A 22,863-nucleotide genomic window follows, 5' to 3' on the forward strand; every position below is an offset into this window, starting at 1 on the left:
AAGCAGGAGCTGATGCAGAAGCCATGGAGGGATGTTCTTTACTGGCTTGCTTCCCCTGGCTTGCTCATCCTGCTTTCTCATAGAATGCAAAACTACCAGCCAAGGGATGGCACCACCCACAATGGGTCCTTGATCACTAATTGAGAAAATGCCTTACAGCTGAATCTCATGGAGGCATTTCCTCAAGAGAGGCTCCTTTCTCTGTGATAACTCCAGCTTGTGTCGAGGTGACACATAAAGCCAGCCAGTACAATTCCTGGCTATTTGCATTGTCATCGTGCCTACTGTATTCTTGATGGGCTTACTCTTCTTGTTTTTCCAGGGCTCAGTTCACACACTCCACCCACAAAGGTAGTGTTCTCTGAGGCCTACCATTCCAATATCCACTTCTATTACGGTTTTATAAATTATATCAGAAGGCATAACACTGTTTTAGGCATTTTCTAAAAGTCACTTTATCTTTACTACAACCCCCAAAGTCATCACATATTCCATAGATCCTTTCAAATGCATCAGGAATGTGCAAGATAAAACTGTAGTTTGTGGGTACTTTGAGATTCTATAACTGTATGCCTTAGGGAGTAGTTATGTCCAAAAATCTTTAGATGCCCCTACATGTATATTAAGGCTATGCTATAAATAATCAAAGAGCCAGTGTTTGATGGAAGCATTTCTTAGGACAAGTGTGAATCCTCAAAGCTGTCTGATCACTCTTTCGTTAACTCATCTTCTTCAGGCCACCTTTCAGCTCACACAGTGTTCACACCGTTAGACCTAATGAGAGCTAAGGAAAACTTGGACACCGAGACATTTTATTTTCTTTCACCTTTACTTCCTCCTCCTGAGCCCCTGGGAGAGCAACCATGCTGTGGGGAGCTTCCTGCTCCATTTGAAGAAAGGGCTTCTGGCCAGGAATTTCAGTGAAGAATGTGTGTCCGGTGAACACTTGCAGTGGGCCATGTCCAATGGCTGACAGAAGTTATTCACTTTGTCTAAAACATAGATGCTACCAGCTAGTTAGCTACACTAAGCTTGCTACATTACTGAAGAAGTATTAATCCCCAATCTTAGTTTTTAGAGGAACATCACCAATGTGTTACACACCTCATTTATCTTCAGTATTTTTGTATTCTGTCTTTGAAGATGATGGTTTTCATACAGATGGTTCCTGACCACATTTCCCATCACAATCCCTTCAGGCCTAAGCCTGCAAATTCAGGAATCTCCTATTGGTTTGAATTTTAGAAATGCTAAAAACAAATAAAAATGTCCATCATTGGATGAAGAAGAGGCAACCTCATAGATTCTCACCTGTATCCCGTGCAGGTGGTATTTTGATCCGAAGGAGCCGTTGGTCTAAAAGTGACCTGTGGTGAGACCTGTGCCGAGAGCAGAAATCCCAGGGCAAGAATAATCAGTGCTACTGTGGTACCTAAAAATAAAACAACAACAACAACAACAATAATACGCTTTTCACTGAAGAACATTGACAGTGTTATTTCAACACAGACTTGGTTTGACGCTGGAGCTCTGAATAACACTCCTTGATTTATCTTCCCTTGATTAAAAAAATTCTGTACTATGTAAACTAATGATGGTCAGAAGAACTCACTTACACACACTCATGGTGAGACTCAAAGGAAGCTGAATTCAAAGCAAATCCAGTAGTTAGCCAGAGTAAATCAGTAATGATTTTCTAAGAATGAAAGTATAAGAAGAGAAGACTAAAAAGTCCAATTTTGATTATAAATTTCAAAAAAAAAAAAAACCATCAATGAAAATAACCCTCATTATCAAGTAACTAACACAATAGAAGCACAAAAGGAGAGGGATGTATGGCAAATGTTCCTGTGAGAGAGAGCCAAGACATTCTCCCCATTGCATCTGGTCAGGTGAGATTTGAATTAGCAAGATAAGGTACCAGGCTGATTCCTTCTAAAGCAGCGGAAAGATACTGCCTAGTAAGAAGGGAGCAGCTTTCTAAAAAGCACATCCCACATATACTCCCTCATCTTTCCTATGAGGACTTGGGACCGAACATCTACTCTTCATTTTAAGAAACAGGATCCACCATCATTTCTAACACTGGAGAGACCAAATGTTACCAGGTCTCACAGGATGCTCCTGCAATTCTAGTGCTTGGAAGGCAGAGGCAAGAGGATGGCAAATCTATGCCACCCTGTGCTATAATGAAAGACCGTGTCTCTAAAAGCCAGGTGCTAGGAATGCAGTTCAGTGGTACAGCTCCTGCCTAGCACAAGGCCCTGGTCACACCTAAATGCGTGCACACGCATGTGCATGAATACACTAGCACTCGCACATGCACACGCTCATGCACATACACCAAGCTTTCAATTTCTGTTCCAGGCATGGAATTGTGAGGATATGCAGGAGTAACATGAAGAAAGAGACTCTGTGTAGGCTGAGCAACCGCCCTGGGATAGTATGTTTACAATAGGGAGCTTAGGGACGGAATGTACGCGCTACTACAGGGTTTACTGAAATGACAAGCTAGCGATTTATGATACAACCAAAAATATCATTAAAGGAGTAAGCAAATGAGCAGCCTTGGGAGAGCATGTACCAAGGACATTAGTGGCTGGGCTTATGTGGCCTCAGGTTTGCCCAGCTCTCGCTCTCGGCAGAGCACATGGCCATCTCCACGTTAATTTTGTCTTCTTTAAATGGGTCTGAGTGAAAACACACATGGAATTTTTGAATTTCACAAGCTACTACTTAATTAAAAGATCTTCTGTAATGCTATGCAATGTATAAAAATGTGAATTACTGTACAATTGTTAGACTGGACAGAGAAACAGACTTTCAAACAACATAGAGAAGGCCAAATGGGTGTATTGGGGGACAGGGTAGGATTAAGGATGACCATAGGTCTATTGACAAACTGGACCTTAGTAGTCACAAAGCAACTCGTAAAATCCGAGACTTTATCTTCCTCATAAGGTTATCAGACTCTGAACTGAGACACAAAAGATATAGTTTTGTGTTTAAAAAGTCTTCTAAAACAAAACAAAATATAACATGACTTCTCCTGTTAATTTGTCAACTGAAGAACATAAGTACCAGGCTGTCTTCCCCAGTTACTTTCACAGTTCATTGCTATGAATTAGAGTAAAGAGTTTCATCAGGAAACTTTGATACTTTAAGATGAGAAATAAAGATGCCACCTCCCTTTATAAAGCTGCTAAAGAACCAATGTCCATAAAAATTTATCATATATTAATAGAAATTTTCATATACTCATATTATTTTAGCTATAGGACAGTAGGCCCAGCACATTTTCAAATAGGTAACATTTAAAATATGTATTTCAAATACACACATATCTCAGGAGATACTGCCTAGGACTAATTCCTTTTGCAACACTGGCTATTTTTGATCAAGCCTCTCAAATCTCAATGCCCAATGTAATTATTCCCAGTGGGGGGATCTGGAAAGCCAACAGTGTGCCTGAAACATCTGCTTCTAAAAATCTTCCAATATGAAATATTCAGGGACTGAATTATACTGGACATAGTGACCCCTCTAAAACTAGAGTTCATACGTCATCTGGGACACCCTGAACCCCAGTGGCTGGAGCTCCTACACCATCTGGGACACCCTGAACCCCAGTGGCTGGAGCTCCTACACCATCTGGGATACTCTGAACCTGAAAGGCTAAAACTCCCACATCATCTGGGCCACTCGGAACAACCAAAGGCTAAATAAAGGTTTTGGGCCAGCAGCCACTGGAAGCCACATTGATTTTTATCTTAATCCAATTTTGAAGGAAGTAAATCTTTAAAAGCCATTTAATTGCATGAGGAACATCTGTAGATCTTGGCTTTCAATTGGAGGAAATTCTGGGATGTGTCCTGACCTCGGAGTCATACCTTCAGAAGATGGGGTCTAGGTGCCAGAGCTCCACAGGAGACTGTGCTACCCAGGCAAGGATGAAAGCCGTTAGATCATAAGAAACATCACAGGGAGCATAGCTTCTTAAATAATTCTGTTTTGGGGATTAGTTCAAAACTACCTTAAAGAATCCTTTAGTTTGCTTTATTCTGTTATATCATGAAACGACCTGAATCACCCATGTTGGAATTTACTGATATGAGACAGTATTATGCTATAACCTTTGTCAACCGATTCCTTTAAAGCTCACAGGTGACGTCTTAGGACTGAAGGCTTTGTTATGTCCTTTACGTTTTTAAGAGAAATGTTGTGGGATATTCAGACAGGACTACTCAGACACTGGTTTAAGCCAATAGAAAGTCTTTATTAGTTGGCCAGAGACTACACTGGGTATTCAGGATTCCAGTGTAGCTTTGGGCCTTTCTCAGAGTAAGCTTTTAATCACAAAAACCATGTCTGAGCTGATCTACTTCAGTTAACAAGAACAATGCTAATTAGCCAGCATTAGAGCCACAGAAGCCTAAAGCAAGGTTCTTACATTTTGATACTCTCTCAGAACTATGGATTTGGATGGAATAGGACTTCGTTTTAGTTTTGGCAGGAGATCCTGTCTACAGGCTGAGTTTTACAGCTTGATTGGTACTTCTGTCGTGGAGTCAGTTGCGCTAAGGTCGGGAACCCTGGTTTTGTTTTTTAAACATTTCTCTTAACAAAGAACACTGGTAGATTTTGGAATTTTGGTGACAATCTCCTAATAAAGATATTCTCTATATAGAAAGTAAGATATGTTGGATAAATATTATTTTGAGAAACAACTGGTATAGTACATAAATTAATTGGTAGAGAGTTTGGCTCATAAGTAAATGCTCAGTAGACGTAATTTTTCTTTTCCAGTCCCCAGCTCTCATAAATGTGCCTGAGTTCTACCCGGGGAAGATGCATGTACTGCAGACCTAACTGTTAGAGGCTGAGACAGGGTCCAAGTGCCCACACATTCAAATACATAGCCTTGTCCATGCCGAGGGATATAACCTATCAGCCATTTTCATGAACACTTCACTGCAAAAATATATGGTGAAAAAAAATCGTGTTTATATTTTCCTAAGACTCAGCACCAATGCCTCTCTTTAGATAGCACCCTTCCACTGTTCACCGAAAGAATAAATTATTATAAAATTTGCAAAACAATTCAAGTATCTCAAACTAGGCAGTAAAATACTAAAAAAAAATCTGAAAACTACAAAATGTTATTTAAAAATACAGAGTACACATTTTATATATTTTTTTGCATTAGAATTTTTATCTAGGATTAAATATTTTCAGTAACTTTAAAAAAAATTATTATAAGATCTATCCAAGTTATTCGTGATGAGTTAACTGTTTTCAACTTGATTGGATCTGGGATCACAAAGAGACCCAGCTCCGGGCTACTCATAGGTAGGTTTGCTGAGGGAAGGATGCTGCAGACATAAATGGTTTAAGGAAAGAAGACTGCTGCTTTGTCTCCCTGTCTTATCTGCTTGCTGATGATGGCATCTACCCTGCTGATGTTGCTGCTGCCGCTTCTCTGGCCTTCAACTGCCGACTGAAAATCAGGGGCTGTACAGCCATCCTCCAAGCCTTCGGTGCTGGATTGAGAGAGCTGAGTCATTCAGCTTCCTGGACTGAGAAGTTCTCAGCCTCTCCACTGTGAGGGAGCCATTGCTGGGGTTTCCAGCCTTAAGGCAGAAACCAAACTAAAAACAGTCCCTTTATAATATGTATCAGTTCTAGAAAGTCTATCCTCTAGAGCCTATAGAATTGATATATATGCACGATTTCGTTAACACCAATTCACTATTATATAGTATTATATTACAGTATATTATAACACTATTAAAATTAATTATCTTATTATTATTTTGAGACAGGGTCTTGATATATAGTGTGCACGGGCCTTGATCTCACTGTGTGGCCAAGGCAGGCCTTACATTTATGATTCTCCTATCTTTGCCTATCAAATGCTAGGATTACAGATATGTAGAATCCAGTCCAACCCAAAATCATGACTGTGTTACTGTTTTGTGTGTGTGTGTGTGTGTGTGTGTGTGTGTGTGTGAATATATATGCATAGCCAATCAATGGGTTAGAATGACTCATTAGTTTGAAATGATAGATTACCATTGGGGGAGCAAGCTTAGAAACACATTTACAAGTAAGGCTGGATTTGAGACTGGATTTGCTGAGCCTTCAGGCTCATGTCAACACTAAGAGATGGTGTTAAGTGCTTTGTGTGCAAGCCTGGGGACCTGAGTTCAATTGCCAGTGCCCAGGTAAAAACTCAGGTGTGACAGCTTATGTCTAAAATCCTAAGGCTGGAGGAGTGGAGAAGGGAGTCTCTCTGGTGTTTCCTGCCAGTTACTCTAGTCAGTCTATGAGCTCCAGGTTCAGTGGGAGGCCCTGTGTCTGTCAGGTCAAAAAGAGACAAATTTAGGCTCTCCTAGCATGTCTTATCTGCTACACTATCAAACCTTTTATCTCATCCTTGCATCTTTTCTCTAGGTTAAATGCCTCTTCTTATTTTAGCAGGTTTATAAATGCCTGCTTTAAAACCTTCTCCTGTCTCTCACTTATCTTCCCTTAGTTTGGGACTCCTAGGTATCACCCTAGGCCCTAGGTGACCCTTCAACCCTGTTTCAGGGGTAACACTTGAAGTGAACTTCTGCCCACTGAAAAAAGGGCTTCCAACTATCACAGTAAGAATGGAAGTGAGAACATCACCCTGCTCACTCCATGAAGGAAGGATCGAACCCCTAGTTACTGATTTTGGAAATCAGAATGCATTTTCACACCAAAACCTACAGTTTGGGGGAGATGAAATTTTGTTTTAGATACAATTTTCTTTAGACAGATTTTAATAAATGTTACTCTAAAATTGTTGTGTTTAAGTGTATGCACAACATACATTTTGCTCCAAATATAAAGTTGCTGTGGGAATATAGTCAAATGCATTTGTCCATTTGAAAACAAAAAACAAAAACAAAACTTGACCTAACCATGTAAAGACAATGTTAAAGGAGGGTCCCTTTACAGAGAGACAGAGGTGAAAGGGCCAACTTTGAACACAAACGACATTTGTGGTTTTCCTTTTTGGCTAGCATATCAAGACACCCTTAACCAATCAGATTTTGCCCTAGAATTTAGGCCCAATTTCAATATTCTTTAATGAGTCTTTCCTTGCTCTGTGAAGGAAGAGTCTAATATTTATTTCCACACTATTCCAAATGCAAAACTACAGTGTTGCAAAATAAGATCATAAAAGCCAAGCTTTTCAAGCAAGGGCAGGGAACACTGTGGCGATGCTCTTCAACCTTGTTTCTCTAAGCAGCTCCCCCACTGCTGACAGAAAAGCTCGCTCAGTGAATGTGTCCTCACAGTGCCTCCCTCCTATCCACTTACTGCAGAACTGGTTAAAGGCTCTTACCTTTTATTTACCTGCTTTCTGTTCATCACTCTAGGTTTGTTCTGCTCTGCTCAAAGAAAGATCACTCTCAGAATCTACTGTTATCTTTTGAGAGAATTGCCGTCGCTATTAGAAGGTATTTTAAAGCAGGATTCCACACCCAGGCACATACCTGCCAAACTACCGAAGGTAAGCTTCCTGCGACCCACTTTCTCGACGAGCCAGACGCCCACTAGTGTGAAAATGAAATTGGTGAACGCTGTGATCGAAGCCAGCCATATTGCAAGTCTGTCATCTTCCACGCCAGACATCTGGAGGATGGTTGCGCTGTAGTACCTGCAAACAAAGAATAGACTGGTTGTTGCGCGGGTAGTCACTCAAGGAAACTGTCAATCACACGGAGAGATGCAGCCACCCGAACAAAACGTCTAGCTACACTAACAGCATTGTTACAAGAGTTCACGTACGCCCTTTCCAGGATCACACGGAGGAACCACTTTTTGGCAGTTATTCTAGAGGGAAGGCTGCATGCTTCCAAAGGGAAATGTCCCATCCTTAACACAGCAGCAGCCAACAGGCTCACGAAGACCAGTGAGTGACTTGACTGAATATAATAGGGTCATGGTACTGGTAGAAAATGTGAAGGATCTCTGCAGAGAAGCCGCAGAAGGACGTGTCGGGATGTACAGCCTTGTATAAGAGGAGGCACTGACATATGCACACGAGAACAGTGTGGTGGTTTCTGGGAGATTGTGCTCTTCTGCGAGGTTAAACCTCCAGCATGATCTATTTTTCTTGTTTACTGGAATTCACTGAGCTGGCGATTTTCTCATGAAATACTTTTCTATTGGAAGACTTCGAACACCAAGAGCAACACTCTGAACCGTGGCTTTGCCTAGCTCTGTGGCACTCTAGAAGGTATTGACAGAAGGTATTAACGCAACGTTGACAGTGGGTGTTGGAGCAGTACACAAAATCAAGCTGGTTATTTTCATAGCAAAAACCCAACTGAACCAAAAAAAAAAAAAAAAAAAAAAAAAAAAAAAAAACCAAAAAACCAAAAAACCAAAAACCCTGTAGCTTTGAGAAGTATTAGTCAATACTTACATAATATTTGAAAGATAAAAATCTGCCTTAAACATGCATCTCTGAATCATTGATGGCTTGTTTACTAGCTTTTAAGATAATGAGGATGGTTCTTATATGAAATATTAACAACATCACAGCTCATGCATCTTGACACGCTATCTGTCTCTTTAAAAATAGCAATCCAAATTTATAACCTACTGCGCAACATGAAGGATATATTTTACTGATCACAGTAGCAATTGCATAAGCAATCTGAAGATTCTGAATGATGACAGCTGTTACAGAACCACAGATCCCCAGTGGAATAACCCCTGTCATGAATATGGTGAATATTTTCAGAGGAGAGAGCGATAAAAAAAAAATTAAATCTGTGAAAGTGATCCATTCCATCTGAACAGTGCCTTTTCTAGAACACTTTTCAAGTGCCACTGCACATATCAATAGAGAGGTCTGTACACCAAGAGTCTTTGTGTCATCTGCAGCAGGAAATGGACACAGTCTCACAAGGCAGAACTGTTCAGGAAAACTCAACGATGCAACGCTGAAATGCCCTGGTACCTGCTATGCTATTCCATGCCAGGGTCTTTCCAGTGTTCTAGCAACCAGAACTGACACACTGGACAGAACCACTCTCCCAAAAAGGAGCTATGGAAAGTGAAACGAGGCTTTTTTAAGGTTTAAAATTTTTAATTAAAACTTGCAAAATTACCAGAGTTACTTTACAGAATGCAAAAGAGAGTAGTATTAAATTCTTTGTGTTTACGTAAAATACAAGGCTATATAGGTGTAAAACTATGGTCTTACTAGAGCTTTAGGGGCAACATGATCAGACACTGTCCTGGGATTAAAAAAATCTGAATTCTGTTGTAATCATTGCAGTATATTGTCAAGGTAATATTAGTTCATTTGCTGAACATTTATTTGTGGATTGTATATTGCTGTCCTAAAGACACACTCATTGGTGTTAGAGAATAAACTGGTCACAGGTTGGTATTAGAGAATAAAAATGTAAGCAAATCATTTTATTTTACAATGTGGTATAAAGAAAAGAACAATTTCCTGTAGTGTGTAATGTGCCTCCATGAAATTTAATGGTTGTTCTGCCATGAAGGGACATAGGGATTTTCTAGCAGGCAATCTGGAATGGTCGTGAAGATGGGGCAATGGACACACACAGAGGACAGAGATATTCCATCCAGAACCCTCGTATTCCCTGTGGGCAGAATGTGCAGTGAATCTAAGCAGATGCTGCCCAGATCCTGCCCACTCCGCCACACCCATGCCTGTAACGAGCAACCCCTGAAAGCAGTCATGTCTGGACTCTTGTCTTAAAGACAATGAAACAATCAAATAGAATTGGAAGAGATCTCTCAAAAAGACACTTGTTCTATGAGCAGACTGCTCTGGGAGACTTCTGGATAGGGGGACAGGCTGGGAAGCGCCTTTGACTGACCTGTTGAGACAGAAGTATCAAGAAAGAAAGAGAGTCTTTTCAACAGAAGTAAAAGGACGAACATCAGAAATCTATAAGAGTAGCAGTTCCGAGTTCCAAGAAGGAAGCTGGCTGAGCACAGCTCTGTGCTTATATGGTGGGGAGGAAGAATAGACTTCTCTTCTCAAGGGTTATTGGCAATGTGGACCCTCCAAACTCTGTAACCTCTCCTGCCGATTTCGAAGATGCCGAAATGGACAGAAAGCCGAATTAAGGGCTCGGATTTGACCAAAAGGACCAATGAGCTCAAGCAAGCAGGTAAGTGAGGAAATCGGTACCTAGAGAGCGATGCCAGCAAGACACTAAAGGAACAAAGTAGGAAGAAGGGAAGGTTTGATCGTAGGAGCAGAGAAAAGGAAAATAAATGTTAGGAGAGGAACTGACAAGTAAAGGAGAGACAAGAAAGAGCCCATCATGTCCGCCACAGGCAACGAGAAGCCCGAGAAGCCCACTAACCTCAGGAGAGAAGACACTGTGAACAAAGGGTAATCTAGTCAGTCTAGTAAAAGAAGTTGCAGACTTACAATTAGCAAGCTTTCTCAATTACTCGTTCAAATGACCTCAGCTCACCAGGTAAACAGATGCAGACTGGCTGGCTAATTAAAAAAAAAAACAAAAAACAAAAACAAAAAACAAAACAACACTCGACTCTTTTCTGCAAGAAACATAAGCCATAATTGAAGGTTTAATATATGTAAATGCTAGTGTTTTCATGAATTATGATGTGAGACAACTTTAAAAAGGTTATTTTTAATTTTCGCTGGTGTGCTCTCATTGTGGACTATGCCGGGTCCTCTCAGGACATCCTCATGGAAGGATGTAGTGTCCTCTGGGTAAACACTTCCCAGGGTGACCTTGCTCCACTCCACCCCATTAGTTCTTTTTGATCTTCTGGGGCATTCCAGTACACATATTCACCTTCTAATCCTTCATGCAATTGTTTGAATTCTCAAGGGACTAGGCCTTTATTTAAAACTTAGACAAAGTCTAAGGACTCCCCACCCCCGTAGTTTAAGAACATAGGAACAGAAAAGGTATTCTCATTTTGACTTGAAGCAGGGCTTGTTTAGTCAGATGTATAAATACACGCGACCATGCAATGACAAGCAGTGAGAAATGATCCACAAATTAGATGGGACTGGGGAGGGCATGTGGGAGAGCTTGGAGGGAGGAAAAGGAAGGGAGGCATGTTGTGATATTATAATCTCAATGATTATATAAAGAAAATAAAAGAAGGCAACAGCCAGGACACTGGTAGTCAATGAGGATGAATGGTGGAAGAGACAAAGGAAGACAGTGAAGCCTGTCCCAGCAAGTTAGCCCTCGGCGTTTCAGTCTCTGACACAGAACAGAAAATGATAGCGAAACCTTTCTTACAAAATGAAAAACAAGCTTTCCTAGCCAAAAAAAACAAAACAAAACAACAAAACTATAAGATATTGCTGTCATACATCAAAGGCACACAGGACATGGTCTCCCTGGCAGTGAGGCCTGTCTTAAGTAGTCCAAGTTTAACTACATTTTGTCACAAATACATTAACATGACACCACACTTGGTTGCCCCAGTATTACAGACAGCTTCTACTGGTTGGTATTGGGGCTGGCCGGCTTCCCAAACTGAATGGGCTACGTTTGGACTGGAATGTGCTCTGGTCAACGAGAAGAGCAAATTAGAGAGTAGCTGATCAATGATCAGTTCTAGAAGATTCACATCCAAGTTTCATCTTTGGGGCTCTTTTGTGAGTTCCTGAAGCATCAGTCTAAGTTTATATGTCATAGGTAAGGGGGTATGTACTGATGTCACAGTTGAAAATGTCATGGCAACAACATCAGCACTTGAGAACACTGGACTGCAAAATAAGATGCTGTCTCAAAAACAATGAACTCTCTCCCCCAAAGACATCAGTACCAGCAACAAGAGAAATGAGAGAGAGGCAGAGAGAGAGAGAGAGAGAGAGAGAGAGAGAGAGAGAGAGAGATTCTCTTAAAGGAAAAATAGTTTCCTGTTGAATTAGAATAGGAGGGACATCTATGAAAAATAAATCAACAGCTTTCAGAAGAAACATGCTTTAATCAAGATATTAAATGACGTTTTATGTATCTTTGCTACCCGTGCTAGCACACAGATGCATGCTACAAAGGCAAAGATAAAAGTTAGAAAGCCAGAAATGAAGACTGTTAAGACTGTGCCTGTATCAGATCAGGCCTGAGTTCCGAGCTAACATGCCAGTGAGGTATATTTCACGCCAACCTTGTAATCAAGTCGTAATCCAAAAATCATATGTTAACCATCGAAACAAGTAACTAATAGCCATATTTAATACATCAGAAAGAATTTTCAAAGTTTAAGTACTCTTATTAGTCTAAAGGCCAAACCAAGGAAAAATGTGACAATGTCAAGGACCTTCTCCACAGTTCCTTGATGTTCCCAACAGGAAGTCCCTCTGTCTTAGCAGATCTTCTTGCCATTCTTTCTCTGTAGACCACAGGCAGGGCCCATACCTCCCTCACCAGCCTAAGCCTCCATTACTTCTTCCTAATAACACAGTTGCTCTCTAATCTGACCGTCAGCTCACCAATGTGCTAGAATAATCTATTCCCCGTTTCCATAAAGCATTCTTGCACTGGACACAGGACACTGGACATTTGGGACTCCACTTGGGCTCACACCTTCCAACTGTCAAGCTGCACACATATGGCTATGGGGGAAGGCTGCTCTAACTTCATTTGTATGGTACTATAATTACATAGTTTAACTAAACTCAATAAAATACAAATACTAAAGTGAGTTGTATTAAGAACAGACACCTATTCTTTGGAGAGGCAAGGGGCACAAAGGTGAGACAATACCGCAGGAAGTCGTAACAATTCAAAGGTAAAGAGGGAGAAGCAGGGGGATTCTTGCCCTGGCTTTCTTCTCAGGTAGATTCCAGTCCTTACTCCCTTGGAAAGAAACTAAAGCCTGAAATTCACATACAATATGGGTGTGGTTTACTCAATGAAACCAAGAGGGTTGTTAAACTTGTGGGCATACTGTTAAGGGGTGATGGGAGATAAAATGTCCAAGATATGATTATGGCAAATCCATGTAACTGTCCCACAATATGATTGTGGTATGTTCATGTAACTGTCCCATGATATGATTATAGCATGTCCATATGACTGTCCTATGATATGGTTACAGTATATCCATGTGACTGTCCCATGATATAATTATGGCATGTCCATGTGACTGTCCCATGATAAGGTTATGGCATGTCTATGTGACTGTCCCACAATATGTTTATGATGTGTCCATGCAACTGTCCCAGTAAACTGGAACAGGTGAGTCCTGGTTATGTCAGATTAGAGGGCAGCTCTTTGCCTATAAAGTTTCAGTTTCGCATTTAGTCTAACAACATGCTGGATGTTAATTCTTTCAGATCGCCCAGGGCTCAGGGGCTAAGCTTGTTTCTTTCAGTCCTCAGAGCCTGAGGTGGTGGAACATAAACCACAAGGAAGAATACCATCTTCATTCCTTCCCCACTGTACTCTCTGCTTATTTTCTGGTCACCTATTATCCCACGGAGATTTGTGACCTCACAGCTTTCTTTCCACTCTTTGATTGTCAGAGGACAGATCTATAGATTCTCAGAGGGCCACGCACAATAGCGAATGATTAGATGTCCCCAAGACACCCTGTCAGATCAGCACCCGAGTCTCCAACCACAGAACTCTTTACTCTCGAAACTCCTCCACGAACCACTCCTTCCAGCTGCCACTATCAGTGACTCCTGTTCAGTCACCATGTATTCTCAGTTATGGTGTTTTGCAGAAGGATGTGGGACACTCAGCCACCCAAACTGCTGCCTTCATCTCTTAATTAGTTCATTCAAGGTTTGGGATCAAGACACGCGCATTTCCAGCAAGTTTTCAGCGGGGCTAAAAATCCTGTGAAAACTGTCGCCGTCCCACCTCAATGGTGATTTTTCTCTTACTATCTTCAACGTTTTAGCCTGCTGTCTTTGTCACACCCATGTCACAAACTGCAACTACTTGTATCCAAGTTAATCCTCTATGTGCTTCCGGCTAGCAGCTAATGGAGGAGTCAGAAAGAAAAATGCATTTGAAAGTCCCCAAGATGTGGAGTTTCTCAGTCACTGAAAAATAATTTCATGGTACTCGTCACAGTCTGTTCCCCTGAGTCGTCCACTAGAAGTGTAGAAATCACAAGGACAGGCTTTGCCCACCAGTCCTCATAATTCATGAACTCCAGGCAGCCCTCAAATCCCTCTTATGAATTCATTAATATTTGCAGCTGATTAATATTAGCCATCTCTCCTGCATTTGTTGCTCAAGCAGTTCATGTGTATCCCTGATCACGCACCTCCCTTTTCTCAGACATTACGGTTTCTTAAATAGACACACATTTTGCAGGCATTTATTAAATGTTTAGGCAAAGCCTAACATGACCGTAAATTCCTTTCTCCATTATGTTTATCTTTTTTTTAAAATTTTTTATTATTATTATTTTTTTCGAGACAGGGTTTCTCTGTATAGCCCTGGCTGTCCTGGAACTACATGGATCACAAAGCTTTATCTTTCTAAAGTGCATAATGGATTTTTTTTTAAACTAAATTTGAATCTAAAAATAATTATAACAACAATGATTTTAAAGTAGCTCAACAACACCCAAAGGGTTTGCAGGAATTGAGAGACCGCGGGCAGCAGGATGAGATGGAAGTGTCGGGCTGTCCTGAAGGCCCTGGCTTTACCACCCACTGCTCTATGCTCCCCCACCTCCACTCAGTCATAGCCCTTTATGGCTCACTGGCCCGCCTATGTTCCTCCTGGTCTGAGAACAAGACTTCTCTGTGTGTTTCATGTTATGTATATGTTCATGAGGGTTCGGGTTCGGGTTCAGGTTCGGGTTCGGGTTAGGGGTTAGGGGTTAGGGGTTAGGGTTAGGGTGACATGTGTGTAGATGCACGTGTGTATTTGTAGAGAAAAGAAGTGGATGCCCAATGTCTTGTTCAGTTATGCTCCACCTTATTTATCCATCGGAACATGGTCTCTCAGATCCCAAAGCTCACTTTTAATCTAGGCTGAGAAGTCAACTCCAGGATTTGCCTGGCGCCATCCCTAGCCCCATGCTGGAATTATATCCCTCAGTCTGGTTTCCTCGTTGTACCTGAATCTTTAACACAGATACTGGGGACCAGAAACCAGTCTTCATGTTTTCAGGGCCAACACTTTACTAATGGAGCCATCTCCCCAGCTCCCAAAACAGGACCTTAAAAAAATGACTATAAATAACTTATGAGATTTTAATCCTAATGGTTACAGAAGCTATATCTTCCTTTTCATTTACTGCATCTCTTGCTTCAGCTTGTGTCTATCTAATGCCTCATTAGAGCAGACCGGAGGGATAAAGGTGACAGTCTATTTAAAATTCCTCTCAGGAGTCTGAAGGGTTTGAGAAAAGGGCAGGTCATGACATTTGCTTCAGGAAAAGCATTGCTCAGAGCAAGAGGGGATAAGAAAAAGTATTTTAAGCTGTGGTGGCCTCCAAAGTTCCCGAGAATTATTTATACTGCATGAAAGTAACATTTTAGAACTTGTTCACAAAAATATGACTATGCAAAGCTATATACTTTAGCATATCCTACTCACGACTCAGATTCTCCATGGACTCACAGAATGAGAGAACAGATTAAGAGGGCATTATGAAAAAGACAAAAAAGTAGAGCTCATCTATTCAAAAAGGAACAACAAAACAACAATAGCAACAAACAAAATGGATAGCATTTAGTTTCTATTTAGACACGCTCTTTATTTTTATTTTATTTATTTTTCTCAGCTTCTAATCTTTTATAATGAGTACACACCACACTGCTTAATTTTTTTTCTATGAAACAGAAAACTTTCATATACTAGAACGTGTCACCTCTTCAGGCAGCATCAGCCTCCAGCACTGATCTCAATCCACTCTCATTTCACGGAACGCAAACATGAAATAAATGTGAGGAACTGACACATGTGTGTTTGTCTTTAGACAAGCTTAGTATCTTCTGAAGTATGGAATGACAACTCAGATACGGATATATTAATGACAATATAAACGTATTTTAATGTAAATGCAGTAACGGCAAAAATGTCTCAATCTGATGCTATTCAAATGAGCTTTCAGGGTCTAATAGGCACCAGATACAATGAAAGGTTAAAAAGATGGGGTAGACCACCAGGCTCCCTAAGCTACAAGCCAAAAGAGAAGGCATGATATTTGAACATGAAGACAGTTTCTAATCCTCTCACCACCCAAGCACATAATTGGTGATTGCAGCTAACCAGCATGGTCCTGGCGGGGGTGCTAAGGGCAACATTGTTTACACGCTCCGTCCTTTACCCACTCATTCAAGAAGCGCTTGAGCCCAGCTCATCTCCCACTTTGACTCATTCCCCAAATCTCCAAGGTTTAATTTCCTTCACTACCTTTCTATACACTTAAGCACTCCGAAGCTTTGTTTGAAATGAGGAGAGTTGAAAATAAATGAAGACTGATGAACTACTATGGACTCATTTTATTTCTCTTTCCCCCAAATATCAGAGCAAGGAAGCGGATCAAATTTTAATAGCCTGGGAACTAGTTGGGCTAGAACAGCCCTCCCGGGGAAAGGAACTGCAAAGAGAAGCCTGGCATGCCCATGCATTATTAAACAGTAAATTAGGCTGCCTGTTTAGTGTGGGCATGATGACAGTGCTGTGGTCTTTGATGTTTAAATAAAAAAGCTCTAGAACTGTGCTTGATTCATTCCAACACAGATATACGCACACAGAGACACACATAGACTCACTCACGGACACACATACACACATAGACACACACATGTGCACACTCATATACACAGAGGCATGTACAGACATACACACAGACACGGATACACACATAACACACAGACACGTGCACATGCATGCACACAGGTACACATACATACACAAACATACAGACACACAGACATACACAGGCATACACACACGCATGCACACACACAAACACACACATGATACACCAACATGTTTCTACATGTCCTGCATTAACCTCTTTGTTATCTGAATGAAAACTGTTTTCATTTTCGCTTTCTATTTCTAGAGGATTAAAGCCAAGGAAACCTACATCACCACCACTGGGAACCCAGTGTCAGGCAAGATAGACCTTAAGTGGACTTTACTTTGGGGTTGCTTTAGAGGCATTGAGCATAGAAGGAAGGGGAATCCTCTACACCATCCATTATTACCACAGTTAATGCTATGCTAAGGAATTAATATATAGTGGGCAGGAGTTGTTCCTTGTTTGTTTGTTTGTTTGTTTGTTTGATTACTGTTTATTCGTTTGATTAGAACTCCTTGTCATCTTGAGATTAGGTTTTCACTCTGTGGTCTAGGCTGGCTTTGAATTAACTTAGTTCAGCACAGCCTTGGATTATACAGCAGTCCTCTGCTGGTCTCAGCTTCCCGAGCTAGAAGGACGGGTGTGCTCCTGCACGCTCACCTCAAATGACTTCCAACCCAAGGTGACTTATTTCCCTACCCATTTTGACCCAGTCACACTAACCCATGCAAACCTGAAGCTCGTGTATTGATGGCTGGCTAGAACATGCACTAAATCCTGCTGCGTGCTCCTCTCCAGTGTTGAGAATATGGACATGCACCAGTACACTCGGCTCTGAGTAGGAGTTTTTCTTAAGACCCAGTATGCTTTTCCTTGCAGTTACTTCTATTCTGATAACCAATTCTAAAGCCTGAGACAATTATTATAATTCCATGGGAAAGTAACATTGCTCTGTTGTGAAGGTCACTGTTGTATTTTTCTGAAATCCTTAAAAAAAATTTTTGTTTTTGTTCTTGTCACAAAGGCAGAGAAATGACAGGCTTGCTTGTGTGGAGATGAAAGAGTTTAGACCTGGAGTAAAGAAGCATATGGTGACTCTTGCCACTGCTGGAGGCTCTTCTGGCTTTGCTTGGGATAAACATGGGGTAGGGTTGGGTGGGGTGGCAGTTTGCACAGACCAGTGATCAGTACCCCCTTCCTTCTACTTTTAGGGTCCTTAAGGTCAGCTTGCTCCTGCTTCTTCCTCACACCCCTTACCCCTCCCAGCCTTGCTCAGCACAATGCTTGCAAATGCTGTCAGGCTCATCTAGCAAGTGAGGAAAAAAAATGACAAAAAGCCTTGTCAGGCTTAGCAGTAAGCCATGGAGAATTTATTTGGTTATGCAGGAAGCAGTGTCACCTGGTCAGATGGCCTTCAATGCTGAAGGCCCTCTGCTCATTCAGCTTAGAGGAGAAACCATTCCAAGATTTTATCAAGACAATTTAGGGAGGCCTTTACAATTAGTAACGGGGTGCAACATTTTATGGTTTGTAGAATAACTCAGAGATAGGTTATTAAGTCACTCTCAATCCAATAGTTATTCATGATTTAAACAAACGGGAAGTTATATGTGATGAATAAATAAACAGAGGAATATATATATATATATTTCAAATTACAGGAAAAAAAAGCTGGCCACCTGTTGAACTTAAAGTAATCAAGATGTAACTAAAAGGCTGATGTGAAAGGAAAATCGTGCAAGCATTGCCATTGTTATGGCGCTATTTATAGAACTTCAGCAACAAAACACAGTGTTTCAGGCACAATACTGTTTTTCCCCCAAGTTTCCATGTCTCCATTACATAAATATAATTGTAACAAAATGTTTTAGACAGAGTCAAGGCTGCTAACCAGATGGTACAGTGTTGAGATAGATTAGCCTAAATTACCCAGGCAGGCCTAATGGAATCACAGGGTTGTCTCATATTCAAGGGGAAGACACAAGACAACCAGAGGGCACTCAGCTATGAAGACAATGACTAGTTTGCCAAACTCCTGAAACTCAAGAAGAAGGAAAACTGAAGTGTGGACACTTTGTTCCTTCAAGACAACAAAGTTTTGCTTAGTGAAATCTCTTTCAGGTTGCTGATACACAGGTCTATAAGATATTAGTGGTAGGGAACTGGAGAGATGGCAGCAGTTAGGAGCACTGGCTGCTCTTCCAAGGGACCCAGGTTCAATTTCAGCACCCACATGGCAGCTCACCACCATCTTGTAATTCTAGTTCCAGGGCGATATGCCACCCTCACACATGAAGGCAGAACACCAATTTACATTAAATAAGTAAATAATTTAAAAAGAAATTGATGGTATTTTATAGCAACAAATTAAAAAAAAAAACCCAATATATCCACTGATAACCCTGCATCATAGGTCTGGTTACAGATTATGGCTGACCTACACAAAAGTACTACATAGACAGTAAATAGATGTCCTATAACAGACTGCTATGATGTGACTTTACTGCTGTGAGTCAAAGGACATATACGTATGTAAAAAATAAAATCCCAAGTTATTAAGCATCCTCAAAGCTTCAAACATACTTCTTTTTATATCTCACTTTGGATACATTTAGACGGTCGTGGCTGAGAACTCTCTGCCAATGTTTACCTACTAATGGGAGACTGGGCTTCACTGGTCCTGTGATGACCACAGGTATAGCCTGTCTGTCCGTCACAATGGCCTCTTGACTTGGACTTTAGCACTGATCTTACAACACGCAGGTCCTCTCTTGCTCATTACTGTCTATTCCCAACCCTTTACAGACAAAGCTTTCTCCAGCCAGCTCCTGGCTTCTAAATGAAGCTGCAAGAGTTTCCAGGTACGGCTAACCTGAGACTCATGGCCGCAGGTATTCAAGGACAGCGATGGGGGTGGTCCAGTCCAAAATCATGAGATACTTTGTGATTTAAACAACAACAGCCACAACCTCAGTTGCCTAAGTCTTGAGTGTAAACTTTGTAGATGACAGTGTTGCAATGCCAAAAGGGTTGGCAGGGCTAGTAGATGGAAGAAAATGGGTGTTTGGCACAGCTTGTTTGGAGAACAGGTATTAACATCTCTAATTTGTTCCTCAAGTCTCTCTCATCTTCAGGTCATGAACTGCAGGAGCCATAGGTTACACACAGTCACCTCGGTTTTACATATTAGGGAGCTGCAGGCTGAGAGAGGTTTAGAATTTGTCTGAGGTTAGGAGCGGTCATTCCCTAAGTCACACTTCTCAAACCTCTGTAGGATTGAACTTGATCTACAACCTTGTCCAAACATTCCCTGGAATTTTCTCATTTTTTACATGAATGGCTAGCTTTATAAGCCACTATCATCAATTGTCACCGTGTCTGGCTCTTTTATATTTTCAGTATTACTACATACCATAAGAGCACAGTCTTTACCTTGTTTGAATGAGTTTGCCTGAGTAACAAACCTGGACTCCTTAGTAGGCTAAGCAATGTCTGTTAATCACACATAGATTTTTGTCTCCCAAGCAAAAACAGATAATCTGTTAATTATCTGCCTCAAAAGTTTACAAATTGCCCATTTTGACACATGGTATGCTATTAACGATGTAAGTTAAAAGGGCATGAGGCGAAAGCATTAAGGCCACCACTGACTCGTTCTGCAAGGAGACAAGGCTATCTCTTTTCTCTTTTGCAAGATGTTCCATCCCAGGGACAGAGAGGAGCTGTTTCATGAGCAGTGTTACTGCCCCCAAGGACTGTCACCTTATCCCAATTTTGTGAAACAAGGTGGTATAAGCCTGTAATTCTGGAATGTAGAAGGTGGAGGCAGGAGAGTTACAAGTTTGTGGCTAGCCTCAATTTTATAGTGAGACTTGCCTCAAAAAAACAAGGGGTAGTGTGGAGAAAAATAAGGAAGGACACTGCAACAGAGAGTGATGGATTTTCTCTAAAGTGAGGCTGTTAGCCAAAGATGAGCAGCAAGGAGTTATACTAAGCAGTCACAACTCATTGTTGTCTCTCTTTACAAACCAAAGTTGTAGGCAACATTCCTATCCAAGAAATGAGCAGAAGAATGCAAATCCTGGCATACTGCAAACACGGGATGAGAAAGAAAAATAATAATAATTTAACTAGATTCACTAAAGTTACTCTCAAATCAACTAACATACTTCTCTATTACTGAAATAAAAATATCACACTAAATCTAGGTTTTATGCAGTTTCTGTTGGGAAAGATAGTTCATTAAGTAGGTGAAGCCAGTGTAATATCAAAATTTAGGATAAATCACCATTCAGAAATGCTTAGTGAGGCTGAGTAGAAGATGGGACGGGGATCTTTAAAATGAAATATTTTTAATATAAATGTAACCAGTGAATTAATCTAGCAGCTGTATTTATCTACTTTGTGCTAGTCCCCCAAAATCACAGAGACAAATTAAGATTCATTTAAAACCGCACCTCTATAGTTGAGCAGTTAAATGGTTTACCTTAACCTCTAAGCCTATTTAGCTACCCCTGAGCCATGATCACAATGCACTTGCTTCTTCTTATTGGTCTGGCTCTTTGGGCTTTAGGTATTTTTTTTTCATGATCTCTCTTTGGATCCCTTTTTTCCATGGCTCCAATTCCTCTATTCCCCCCCCCCCCTCTGTTTCTCTCTGTCTCTCTCTCTCTCCTGGTAAGATTCCTTTTTATTTATTTACTTTTTTACAAAATTGTTTTATTTATATTATATTCCAAAAGTTGCCCCCCTTCCTGGTCGCCTCTCCCCAAGTTCTTTACCCTATTGGCCTTCTCTCTCCCTGCCTCTGAGAGGGTGCTCCCCAACCCACCCATCCTCACCTCACCCCCACCAGCATCCCTTTTCCCTGGGGCATCAGGTTTCCACAGGATTAAGTGCTGCTTCCTCTCCCACTGAGGTCATATAAGACAGTCTTCTGCTACGCATGTGTCTGAGGCCACAAACCAGCCCATGTATGCTTCTTAGTTGGCTTAGTCTTTGGGAGCTATGAGGGGTCTGGGTTAGCTGACATTGCTGTTCTTCCTAAGGGGTTGCATAGCTCCTTCCTTCAGTCCTTCCCTTAACTCTTACATATTGGTCCCTAACCTCAATCCCTCAATTGTCTGATCACTCTTTGCATTCAACATTGGCAATTTCGAAAGCCAAAGACTGGATTAGTGTCTTTTGAACTAATTGGTCTGATGTCTTTCTACCCATAGTTGAAGTTAATCTATGTAAAAAGTCAATGAATGTTTCTTTTGAGCCTTGTATAACCTGAATAAATGGTTCAAGTCTTTTTCCTGCTTCTTCAATCTTGTCCCAGACATTTACTGCTGCTATGAAACATACTGTCAAGGTTTCTTTGTCTATCTCAACAGGGGAGCTCTTGCCAGCCTGCACAGACAGTGTAGCAGTTCAGCTCAAATGAGCCCTCAATTCCTTAGTCTCAATCTCTTCCCGTAGCAGTGATCACACAAGACCCATTGCTTGCCTCAAGCATGGGAGAAAGAGACGTACATTCCAAGCAGATGCTTGATGAAGATGTTGAGTGTCTCCACAGTGAACTTCTGAGGATTACAAACTCAGCAAATATGTCAAGAGCTGTGCAACAGAGCTTCCCCTGCAGATGGAAGTTTTCTGTCTGCTCTGGCAGGAACCAGCCACATGTAACCCTTGAGAACTACAATTGTGGCTATGACTTTTGACAATTGACTTTTATTCATTGTCATTAAACCTGCCACATGTGGCAAATAACACAGTTACAGAATTTATAATTAAGTGATCAAACAGTCTCCTCATTTTACAGAAATGAAAGCTATAAGATATTTTTAAGACAATTTCTTACCCCAGCTATAATCATTACTTATATTTTGACATATTGTACAATATTCTAGTGACTATATTTATATACCACAAACTACATGGATACATATTTGAATATGTATACATGCAATATATATTGACATTTTGGGCTAAAGTTTAAATCCAACCATTTTGTGATATTCTATAATAATATATGTCTGGCACACAATAAACCCCTGCAGGCATTGGGTGTTACTA

The 22,863-nt window shown here is 40.9% G+C and overlaps 1 protein-coding gene across 2 annotated transcripts in view; it reads right to left on the reverse strand.

Moving 5' to 3' along the window:
- The window catches only part of Slc2a13 (solute carrier family 2 member 13), a 304,413-nt gene that overhangs the window by 67,527 nt on the left and 214,023 nt on the right, over positions 1 to 22,863 (reverse strand). For both annotated transcript variants that reach the window (XM_021216709.2, XM_029548259.1), the window contains 2 exons: positions 7,527 to 7,690; positions 1,312 to 1,432 (listed from right to left, as the gene is read on the reverse strand). In XM_021216709.2, coding sequence (XP_021072368.1) covers positions 1,312 to 1,432; positions 7,527 to 7,690 — 285 coding nt within the window. The remainder of the gene's footprint in view (positions 1 to 1,311; positions 1,433 to 7,526; positions 7,691 to 22,863) is intronic.

The sequence above is a fragment of the Mus pahari genome, chromosome 17 (assembly GCF_900095145.1).
Source record: "Mus pahari chromosome 17, PAHARI_EIJ_v1.1, whole genome shotgun sequence".
NCBI classification, from domain to species: Eukaryota; Metazoa; Chordata; class Mammalia; order Rodentia; family Muridae; genus Mus; species Mus pahari.